General features: G+C 34.9%; 1 protein-coding gene across 1 annotated transcript in view; it reads left to right on the top strand.

Annotated features, from left to right (window-relative positions):
* Window positions 1-12,866, top strand: part of LOC149793155 (calpain-5-like) — a 91,408-nt gene that overhangs the window by 64,118 nt on the left and 14,424 nt on the right. The window contains exons 11-16 of the mRNA XM_089967084.1: window positions 308-439; window positions 3,212-3,423; window positions 4,005-4,194; window positions 4,886-5,076; window positions 5,817-5,894; window positions 10,822-11,002. Coding sequence (XP_089823210.1) covers window positions 308-439; window positions 3,212-3,423; window positions 4,005-4,194; window positions 4,886-5,076; window positions 5,817-5,894; window positions 10,822-11,002 — 984 coding nt within the window. The remainder of the gene's footprint in view (window positions 1-307; window positions 440-3,211; window positions 3,424-4,004; window positions 4,195-4,885; window positions 5,077-5,816; window positions 5,895-10,821; window positions 11,003-12,866) is intronic.

Here is a 12,866-nt window from a genome sequence, read left to right as displayed (position 1 = left end):
TATTCTTCCTCTTTCTGCTATTCTGCAGCAGCTGTTATGGAATGATTAGCATTTGAGATTAGCAATCAATGGGTTGCTCATTCGAATCTTACCAAGACCTTCCCCGCTTGGATGTCTTGGTTTGTGTGTGTCTATGGGTGGGGAGCTAGTCACTTTATTTGCATTGCATTGACACTAACTAGTCTTTTATGCAGCGGTGCCAGTCAACAAGCAACCAAACAATCAATCAAGCAGTCTTCCTCCTCTTCAGTAAGAACACACTATTTTTAATTCTTCATATGACATTTTAAAACATAATTAATTTCAGGAGCTTTGTAATGAACCAAAACTTGTGGTTGAGGGGAAGACTTCAGGTGACCTAATCCAAGGGGAACTGGGCAACTGTTGGTTTGTTACCGCCTGTGCCAGTCTCGCACATGAAAAAGTCCTGTTTCAATCGGTAAGGGTTTCGCAACATTTAAGTATTCATGTGTGACGTTCGCACTTGTTTGAGTTTTCTCCCTCTGTGATTGTTGTCCACCGTGTTTAGTTTAATATCAGCTTTATACCAAAGTACCTGCAATAAAAAAACTTCCCCAAACTTAAATTATAACTTACTTCAATCTACTAACTTTGTTAATACCAGAACGCACTTCTTTTGTTACAAAAAAATGTGTTTCGTAACCTATTTCCAGACGATGTGCTAAACCTGTTATTTCTCAAGGCAATGGCGATCAATATTGAAGTTTGTTTAATTGGCAGAAAGTGGTATTGAGAAATGTGTATAATATAGGAATATTCGTAAATTACACTTAATGTTATATCAGGTCATTCAATACTTTTGGAATTCATTCGGAGCATTCTATAGTTTTTAGTAATGATAGGACATTTAGGATTATTTGGGATTTAATTCACAATAATGTATCTCGTAAAGTCTCATTGTATTTTGTAGAGAAATAAATAACGTATTGATTTTAAATTGTTGGTGTCACTTCATTCTGTTACATACCTCTAGCCCTAGAGTCTTAACAGCCGATCAAACTTCCAACGTTGCCAACATGATATGGAACATCTTGAATTCGCTACTATTTCTGAACACATATTGCTCACTAAAATATTTCTTATATCGCGTTAGCCCCAGATGAAAATGGTAAATGGTGGCTATCAGACCTTCAAGATGAAAGCCATGGTACCGATCTTGAAAATCGTGTTATCGTTACTCATCGTTTCGAATGTTATGTCGACAGAGGTTTATCCATGAAATACTTCTCACTATACACAATTGCTCCTAAATCAGTCCAGTATTAGAGGCCAATATGGCTGACATACCCGGCATTGTGCAAACTCTTGCTAGCGCAACCTCTCCTGAATGGATGGTCGTATTGAAACTTTTTTAAAACACACTTCTCTCTCGCAATATGCAATTGTTAGTAATTGTTAGTATGATACTATGTTGTTGATCCATCCTTCGAAGTCGCTGCCTCGACGGTCATCGTAAAACTTCTTCTAATTGGACAGTTGTATCGCCATGGGGTCCTCCTGATAGTAATATGTAGTTGCTGGTTCTGGATGCAAGTAGTGCTGATCTAAGTTTCAAAACGACATCATGGAGGCCACTTCAAAACTATTGTTACCAAAACTCCTCTCCAACAAATGCTGCCACATGCGTTGGTTTTTCACTAAAACGCGTATTGCAGTTAGGCAACTTGTTCCGAATGAAACTACTGCCCAATATATCCGCACGTTTGAAAAAAAGTTTGAACAAGACCTAATTCACCTTGGTAAAAGGTTATTGGTTACATCTGTTCTATGTAATTCATAAAGTATATGAACATAATGACTTAAACATATACAAATTCATTTTGGCAAAACTTTGTATTTAATTGTATTTAAAAAAAAACAAATTGAAAGTGGGCACATATACTTTATTTTAAGGCCAAAGGTCTTGACATTTAACTGCACTCGCCTGTATGATAACACAATTAAGTATTGACAGAATAGATTTTTTTATCAAATTCAATTTGTAGATGTATCTGATGAATACAGTCAATGATGCACTTCAGTAATTTCTTCTCTCTCCTTTAAACATGTAATACTTGATTTAAACAAACCTAACATGCGGGTATATCGTGCAGTGTCTGAAACACGTTTAATGATCAGTCTATCCATGACATCACTTTCAAGGTGATGTGGCATGACAGAGAATTTTATACTGCATTAGTAGAACTCGTGCGAAAATCTAAGCTAGAGCATACAAAACTCGAATACGTTGGGGTTTCTGAAGAATTGCAGAGGTGGTTTAAATATTCAGCAATTTAAGGGAATAATATGACGGAAGAAATGGACTTATCATGGGGAACTATTTTCTTTTCGTTTCGCTAAGCGTTGTAATAAATTAGGCCGTATGTATTCGTACATCACCAGGCGAAAGTTCATGACCTTTTACCAGAATCATGTGCCACATAATGCTGGATCTCTTAAGTTTAGCTTTCTTACTAAACCGTTCTCCTTGTTTGGTTTCATCTTAGCATCTTTAATTATGCAATAGCATTGAAAGCGGTAAACTGCAAGGTCACCATGCTTGGAAAGTTAAACCTATATACCATAAAGAACTCTATAAGGTTACAACCCCGTGTACCTCTTTAGAATACTTCTTGGCCATATAATTGTGGTTTCATTTATTATTATTCCAAACTCGCATCTGAAGATAATTTTGGCTATTATTGTCTCTGGCTGAAACACTCCCACTAATGTTTCAAGCATGTTATTATATCACTTTAAATTCGATTTTGTAACAAATATCTGTCTCTAGCATTTACCGCGGCCCCAGTAGCCGTGTTTTTTTTATTGTTTTTTTTTAAGCGCGCCTTTACAGATCACTGTCATATCAGTTCTGTCATTGTGGGTTCCAGTCTCGTACAAGTGCTTGTGAAAAGCTTACTTGTAGTTTCCTGTATGTTGGTGGTTCTAACCGAGATTTCCCTGCGTTCGTCCTCCACCAGTTATACTGGCCGCTTTGTATAGCCTTTTGTGTCATGAACAACGGCGTTCAACCCAAAATAACAACAACATCTCTACCACCTATAAAATCATTTTCTGCCCCTTTCTTTACGGTAAGAGAAAACACTTTTCTCTTTGGCACGTTATAGTGTCCTTTTACTTTCGTTTCCTGTTCCTTACGTCCGACTAAACGTGTACGTAATATGTATTTTCCGCTATTTTTCCATCGCAGGTTGTTCCGAATCTAAATGAACAGGAATGGAATGAGAAATCAGATAAACCAACCTATGCTGGGATCTTCCATTTCCAATTCTGGCGGTTTGGGGAGTGGACAGACGTTGTGGTAGACGACAGACTACCAACAAAGAACGACAATCTCATATATTCTCACTCGAAAGCAGAAAACGAATTTTGGAGCTCACTTGCAGAAAAAGCCTATGCAAAGTAAGCATAAAACGAAACTAAAGATGATGCTAGAAATTCCACTTGAAACAGCACCGGTTCATACTAGATAAACTAATAAACTATATCAATGAAGCCTGCACAAATGATGTTCTAAGAAACTGACGCGTTTTTCTTTTCGTTCAGTCCCCACATTAAAAGCCGAGGGTTTTTAAACATTTAGATAATGCATCCATTTGTGTCTCAAGTCCCTAACTTGCATGATTTAATGGGGTTACTATTTACCACGCACGCACCGAAGTAACGTTCAATAGTATTCATCAAACCTTCCGTAGACGAATATATGCATTTGATACACTAGACGAGTTAAAAGAAAACGAAGTTTACATAGAAATGGTGAGGACACCGAATTGATTGTAGACTCTATTCTTTGTTGTTTCAAGGGTGCATCTGAAAAAAGAAGCTAGTCCTTCAACCAGGTTGTCTTCATGTCTGATCATTTTACATAGGCATTATGCATTAGACTATTGTATTATTGTAATTTTTTGCAACGGTTGGAACATTTATGACCACTTTGTATCACGTGTAAGACCGACACTTTAGTGCGATTTATTCTTTTTCAGGTTGTACGGTGGGTACGCATCCCTGAAAACGGGCCGAACGGAGGATGCTCTGGTCGATTTTACAGGTGGCATGGCGGAGAAAGTGATACTGTCAAAACTGTCACTGAATGAACCGAAGGAGAAGTTTACCTTTTATCGCAAACTGAGAGATGATCTTGACAACCATGCTTTACTGACATGCATCATTGACGTAAGACGGGCAGAAGACTGAAAAAATATCCTTAATATACGATTAGGACTTTTTTCATTAACTTAAGTCCTAATAAATTTAGTTATTTTTGGCACCAAAAAATTTCAGCACATTTTTACGTTCACAAAATAGTGATGTTCCTTTGACACTACGTTTGTACTCCAAACAAAATAAAATCTTCATTCAGAAAAAAGTCGGAAAATTGTTGTATTCTGTGTTAATTGTTTAAATTTTATGTTATTTCTTTGTGTTCAAATTTACCTGTTAAATCAAAATGTATGAGGATGTGCAGAACTTCAGTCCTTGTGAGAAACGTAAGCAGACAATCCTTAGAACATGTATGTAACAACTGACACAGTACAACAACAAAACAGCAACTACTCCTAATCGTCTTGCTCCTTTACCAACTCCTACTACTACTACTGCGACTACTACTACTACTAATAATACTAATACTAATACTGATAACAACAACAACAAAAATGATAATAATAATAATAATAACAATAACAATAATAAATTAGTAATAATGATGATGATAATTTTGAGAAATTGCGGTCTTAAGAAGGCGAGTTTTAAATGTGATGTTTTTTGGTTTTTGTCGACTAGCTAAATATACAGTTTTGTACCAGTCTTTGTTTAATATGACACGGTTCAGTTCTCAATCTCACACAAATTTGATTAATTTCAGTGCCCTGTTGAACAGATAGGGACAAGGGCTAATCAAGGGCTTATAAAAGGCCATGGCTACTGCATTACTAAGGTCCTGAGAATTAAAATGGACAAGGGTCTGCAAGAAGAGGTGGGGTCAGGTGAGCTGATAATGATAAGACTTTCAAACCCCTGGGGAACCAGTGAATGGACAGGTCCTTGGTCAAAAGGGTAAGCATGTTATTACATTTGGAAACTCGTTATAAGACAACGATTATTCTACTGGAGTCGCACAGCAGTTTTTAATAAATGAGAATACTTCTTTTTCGACTTTGTTGTTAGCGATAAATGTACTTAGAAGTTAGCACGAATTCCTGACTTCTTGAGCAAAAATCTGATATCTAGGTTAACGTTTTAGAAATAATTTCTGATATTTTTAAGGCATGAATACAATTATCGAATAATCAAAAGAATTTTTTAAAAATGTCTCCAAAATGTTTGCCCTTCATAATTGCACTACTTTATCACTCTAATAAATATAGAATTGTCTCGGATCCTTTAAGCATTGTGTACAGACAACTTCTCTTAACTGGCTAAATATCAGAATATAGATGGTCACATCCGAATCGTGCTCATGTCGACAACCAGTATCAAACCCATGATAGACACACGCAAAGCAGGTTATTTTATCGCTACTAAACTCATGTTCTCATTTAGATTTGCAGATTTGGCATTGGCGACGATTTTAAAATGGGTTCCGCAATCTACGCGGTATGTTCCCATGTTCGATGTTACCATGCATTTGTGTTTACATTATCCTTTTATATTTTGCGCTAAACGTTTACATAACAGTGACAAATATTTCATGAAAAAATATGTACCCTTGGTGTAAAATGTTCAGAGCTTAATCACAACAGAATAAAATACACATGGACTCGTATATGATACAGAATGCATTTCAATTATTACAGCGCTCCTGAATGGCAGAAGATCAAGCAATCAGAGTGGCAAAAACTAGGACTCAGCCTTGAAAGAGAAGGGGAATTTTGGTGACTTTAGTTGTTTTGCATTATTTTATTAGTACTTATTTCTCATTTTTGTTCATAAATGGAATTTTCCTCAGACGACTCTTGGTGATTACCTTTACAATTTAATGTGAACATTTCATTATCTGGAAAAATCTTAATCCCAAACCTCGTTGCAAAACTATTGGGGAACGTTAAAACTATGTAGTAAGTCAGTTTTAGCTCAGTTCCGCAAGTTTTCTTAATATTCGAACTTTGCGAGCAAGAAAATCATAAAGCAAACGAATATTGTAGCGATATAAGTAACCAACGGCGATAAATGAAATTGCACTGCTGTTTCTAAGAGATATGAGAAGAAAAATTAAATTAGATAACACTTTATTTGCATGGTTATTAGATAATGGGAAAGAACTTATTATATAGATAGACAGTATGTGCAATATGTAAATTAACTCCGACCAAAGAACCACAACCAACACCTAGAAGACGCATAAAAAGTGTTGTTAGACAAGTATTTCATATTATTATCGAAACTTGAAAGCAATTCTTAGTACGGTAGAAGGCAATATCAACTCAGCTCATCTATGTTTATTTTCAGCCATGCGATAGAGAAACCTACATGCTTTACTAACCTTACTTTTCTTATCAAAGTATGGTCGTCTCAGTCCGGTCGTCTCATTCACGGTGTCCACGCGCAAGGAACTACATTTAAACAAAGAAACATATGTGTCTTCTGCTGTGCCTGACGGAGTTGTTATGAGATCAAACAAGAACACACACACACACACATACACACACACACACACACACACACACACACACACACATATATATATATATATATATATATATATATATATATATATATATATATATATATATATATATATATATATATATAATTCACTTATAAAGGAAATTAAGGTCATTCAGACTTTAATTATATACCATACAAACCATTGTAAGAGAGATGACACAAACTCGCCACGATGTCGAGCCATTTGGTGTTATGATCGAAAGTACATAAAGCATGGCGAATTTTGTTATTTCTGTAACTCGGTAGATTATTCAGGTCAGCGTCATTTAATGTTGCTAAAAGTACCTAATTAGTTTAAAATAATTCGTGTGAACGAATTACTCTTTTATCGAGATTAAGTGAAGCTGATTTGAAAATTTACTGAGCATTATATAGGATAAAATTCGCGATGCTGTGCGAAACGAATTAAAACAGAAAACACTGTTCCAGGCACACGTCACTGGTTACAAAACTCCAAACTCTCTCAAGAGCATAAGCAAAGCCGGCAACAACTAAGAATGTGTTATGTCAGACCTGCGCTCTTCAAACCTTGTCAAACACCCCCAACCAGCCCGAGTCAAATCAAACATTGTCATGTTCAAATGAAAACTACACTTACCACTTGGAATGGTTCGTTCACCAGTCCACACGCTATTCCACAAGATTCATATACCATATAATTGCACCAGTAATAGCAACAATTGCCATATTTCCAAGACAGAAAATAAAAATTTCCAATAATAAAATGAACTAGAAATCTCACACTTCGTTAGTACTCTGAACTTTATCGTACCACTGGCTACCAAAGAACTTTTCCAAATAATAACAGATAATAGAAGATAAACGTTATCCTTATAAAATATGTTAATTTCTTATAGTTATATTTGTATAACATCCATTGATTAAATGTGATAAAACAGTAATAGCATTAAATAGTAATATGTTTCTATTTTTTCATGCGTAGAACTTGTGTACTTAGAGTCGACTGGTCACCGCGCTGCCTTCATTAATATTCGTATTAATGCGCATTAAGAAAATAAATGCACATAGCTCTAGAAGATCATTATGCAATACTTACAACACGTAACAGTTAGAACTTTATTCTTGAATTCTTTTCTTTTGTAAGAGTGGCATATATAAATAAAGTCTACTTAGATAATTATTCGGATTAAAGAGAACAAGACCTGATGACATTCATATAAGGTGACAGGTAATACAATCTAGTGATTTTTACTCTATCTGCTGAATCTGAGAACTGTATTGCTACAACGCAGGGTTATTTTGATTGGAAAGCATAAACGAAGATAACAATCGTTTGTGACGTACATCTTAGTTTTTACAGAGCTTTTTATTATTGTATTAAATGAAACGACCATATTCGAATCGGATGACATTCCATTATCACGGTACTGATATCATCCCGCGCTCGATACAATAAAACTATATTCGTACATATTTGTTATGGATACCATTTATATACACAAGTATTTAAGTTAATAATGCAACAATGTGGATCAGTATTGAGTGAATTAGGTGCCATATTACATTTTGCTGTTATAATTGAGATATCTTCTTGTATAATTTCATTCGGAATAGTTCGTTTCATATCCTCAGGAAAAAAATAATGTGATTAAGTTTCTTATCCTTAGTACTCATATTATAGCTCAAAATTTGTAACCATTTAACTAATTTTAACAAAAAATAATTTTTAATTAAAACATTTGCTTCATGAATCATGCCAGTCAGATCGGTAATAATTTTCATATCTTTACTTTCGTCAACGTATTCTTTCAGTTACTAATTCTTTTATTTTGTCTGAGGGTAGGTAGGTTTAAGCTGAATAAATTTTCTAAGTTTTATATATATATATATATATATATATATATATATATATATATATATATATATATATATATATATATATATATATATATATATATCTTACAATCAGGGTACACTCTTCAATGGGTGTTGCATTGTTAGATGTCCACACTTGTTCACGGTAATATAAGTTGACATTCTACAGATAAGTTCAAGTCTACATTAAGATCCTTCAAAACAAACACGTCTTTTTAACTAAGAAACATTGTTTTAGCTATTTAACACGAATCGTCCTCTTTTTGTGGAAATAATGCCAAGATATTTGTAGGTTTTCATTCATTTTCCAGGTATCACGATATATAACTCAACTATTCATAATCTGAAGATATCTCGCACGTTTTGACTACACTGAGCATAAAATATCACTTTGAAATACACAAGGAAGTTTAAAATTCAATATCATTACCACATACTGCCATTTCCTTGCACAAATATGATAAAAAAAAAACAAAGGAATGGAACAAGCGTTAAAATATTTCAGCATGCCGCACTTCAATTCCTTGAACAAGTTAAACTCATCACTGACTGTATACATATATCTCTATTCATGTTCTTCATTAGTTGTACAAACAGTAGTTACTTGATTCGACAACTCTGTTCTCTAGACGTGATCGACAGCTTTCTTAAAATCTGCAAGTGTGCATTGGAAACGGTTTACCTCACATGTGTCATTGAAACAGTATAATACAAACTTAGCATCAAGCGTTGAATATGATGATCAACACAGTTTGTGATTTCGATCATATGGTAAGTTCATTTGCAAATTACGATTTCCGCACAATAATGCAAGTTCTGCATAATATTCCACTGGTCTTTGTTGTTAACTTGCATTTGCAGTATGAAAGTAAAAACAAGAAGAGAACTTATCGATATCAGGTCAAAAGGTAACGCAAAGAAATAACGTTTCAGCTCAGTAAAAGTAATTCTGCATCAAAGCCGAGCCGCCATTTGTATAGCTTGTACAAGGGACAGGAAGGAAGTCTCGATTTCGGGTCGAAAGTGAAACGGTCACGATCACTGTGACGTAAAGAAAAAAAATGGTTTTCGCACAAAAACTGAAGTTTTCATTATCTACTGTTACTAATCTTTCTGGATGGTTTACACATGGGGTACGCAAGCTTCCTATCAAATTCGGGCCGAAAAGTTAAAAAGACTAAGATTTCAAGAGGACTTACGGTTTCCAGAGAGAGAAATTAGTTCATCATAATATACCTGGAGCAAATTTTGTGGACAAAATGCAGTTGGGGTAAGGACGTAACTTGTTGATTCAGGGCTGATGATGAAAAGTCAAGGTCACTGCATTAAAAAAGATAAATAGTTTCAACACGAAAAATTCATTTTTCTATCACGTACCTTCATGTCGCAGACATGTAGCATGATGTCCCACCCAGTCACATTATCCTGACACCAGACCGACCAGTCCTAACACTAACCTCTTAATGTTGAACGCCAAGCGAGGCAGCTGTTAGTACCATTTTTATAAGTCGTTGGTATGCCTCTGCCGGGGATAGAACCCACCACCTCCAGCATCCGAGGAGGACGCTTTAACCACTAGACCACCAGAGCGGTCGGTTTGGATTGTATTTCAGTGCACAAGAGACAGTTGTCTTCCGATCACAATTAGCTTCTATGTTAGCATTCTTAATTTGAAACTAATTGAGCATTGTATTCAGTGATGTTCGAGTCATAGTGCAAGCTATATCACAGGCTATGAGTGGTCGTGGGCCAGGGTATGGGCCTCTGGTTTGAGATTTTACTCACGGAAGGTCAGGTATTCGGCATGTTCATATCCCTATGAGATTTGCTTTACATTAGTAACCATCCCTTTCTTTGCCCTAGTAGTTTTCTAAAATGACAAAACAACATTTATATCCCTGGTTGATATGGGAGCATTTATTGTTCAACTGGTTGAGAGCCGGACACATAATCGAAGAATAGCCGTTCGATATCCGCTCATGCCAGTTTGGTTATGCAGCCAACTTTTATTGTTATGAAAGACATTTATCTTCAATTTTCTGAACATGAGTTAGCTACATTAAGGTTTGCAAATTCTTTGAAAAATCAGTCATCAAACAGCTTCCGTTGATCTATCTCAAGATATAAATCATGTACCACGTGGACAGGTGATACAAACTGGTCTATATCATTGTATTGGAATAGAACGAAGGAAAATGTATCGCTTAGTGTTCTAAACAATTTAATCTCTTCTAGACCTATAAGCAAACTTTTGTGATACGTAACATTGATTTGTCAATCTGTTGCTTCTTTCACCAGGATGGCTTTCGATGATTTTGTCAAAAACTTTTCCAATGTTAACATCAGTCATTTTGAGAACACCAGCTTCTTCTCTATCAAAAAATCCTGGCATGAAAGGATTTTTCACGGCGAATGGAATGTCTCTGGAAGAAGTGGTGGCAGTGAGAGCAACTCCAGTTTGGTTTTCAGCAATCCTCAGGTATGGTATTTTCTTACAACATCACCCCTCACAGTTTATGCTGTGGTAAAAACTTACATTTTTTGAAGCAACATTGTTAAGCTTAAGCTGTTCACGTATATATATATATATATATATATATATATATATATATATATATATATATATATATATATATATATATTGTTACGGAATTATGTATCATCATTTGAATTTATAATATAAATTTGTTTAAGTCGTTTGAGACCATGAAGTTATATTTTAACTGTTTTAATTCAATGGTTAGTACTATAGTAAAAGAGTGCCATTCACGACAAGGCCGATCGCTAACGTGAAATCAACGACTAAGCAAATCAAGAATGACACGCGAGTATTAATGGAATTAAAGTAAGTGTGGTTCAAAGAATAATTAAAAGTATGGAGAGTTAACACGGACGCTCTAGGATTTGACTGGTTCAATGAGATCTGAAGGTCAGAACAGGACCGTTTATTGCATGTTGAAGACCATGTTATTGTGAAAGGGAATGATGCGATTCAAATAGTTCTTGTAAATATTATGATTCCGATTTTCTTTATTTGAAAACGTAAATGGACACTATAATGACACATACACCACTTATTTTATTCTGGTACAATTATTGTGCTAGTGTTTGAAAGAGTCATTTATAAGGACATGGTGATGTATAATTACATGTTGGTTGGATATAGCCAAGTGGATAATTATTGATTTAAACAGTCAGTGCTTTCGGATTATGTGATTGTATTCAATGACTTGAATATTTAACTAATTTCATCGGATTATGTGAAACTTTTCAGACCCCAGTGATATTCTTCGCTCACGAAATGAAACTGAAGTAAAACATTTAGATTTATACTTGTGTTAAATTCAGTGTTGTTATTATGATAACACATAAGCAATATATAGGCTTCGTCCGGAATACCGTTGAACAGTTTCCAGATTAGTGAGAAATCGATAATATAATTAGGATTATTATGATTACATTCTATAAATTTTTACACTGTAAGTTACTTAAATTCTTTCACTTTTTTATTTTAGGTTTTTTTAATAACTTTTTTTTGTGGAAAACTTGAATGCTTGTTTGGGTTTTACATAATCTTGTTCAGTTTAAGACCCTAGAGGTAACACTAAATTTATTAAGCAACTAGAGACTGTGCCCTTTCACAGAATTTGTTCATCACGATATATCAGAACATTTTGTGTAACTCTTTAGAAAATATATGGTACATGACATTACAATTGATGTGATATGTGACTATAACATACATTGTGGAAGTAATTATTTATGCGACATATGATACATTATGTATCATAATTATATAGTATATCCCTCCGTGATATTTGGTATTGAACTTTCACCAGCATATTTCGAGTCTTACGGCTATAACCCAACCATTATTTTGGACCCAAGTTTTTATGGCATGTATTGAACAATGAATTTTTTATTGTACGCCACAGAACAACGATACCCACTTGTAGAGTGTCCTTTTAAAACCAGCCGGACATTTACAGAACAGGTTCTCAAAGCAGCTTGAATATCCGCCATTTTCCGAAACCATCACGATCTTCCATACACACAACTGCATTAAGCATCCTGCTGTAAGGATATATTTTAACCAAACCTTCATACGTTTCACACTGAATCTGAAATTTCCGACTTTTTGCAGCCCTTTTTAAAGAGAGATTTAGATTTATTTATCTGTCGAAGATCAAATTTGTTCTTTCTCACAATAGAAGGATATGTATGTGTGATTTGGATTTTTAACGTAGCTTTAACAATTGTTCAGTCATAACACTGCGATGTCTGCAGTGTGGCGTTGTATGGTGGTCATGAACTTGTGCATCATTCAGCGAATATGTGGTACC

Source organism: Sinohyriopsis cumingii, chromosome 8 (assembly GCF_028554795.1).
Source record: "Sinohyriopsis cumingii isolate HCF-2022 chromosome 8, ASM2855479v2, whole genome shotgun sequence".
In the NCBI taxonomy this organism is placed as follows: domain Eukaryota; kingdom Metazoa; phylum Mollusca; class Bivalvia; order Unionida; family Unionidae; genus Sinohyriopsis; species Sinohyriopsis cumingii.
Note: the sequence above shows the minus strand (reverse complement) of the source record. Positions and strands in the feature narration are given on the sequence as shown.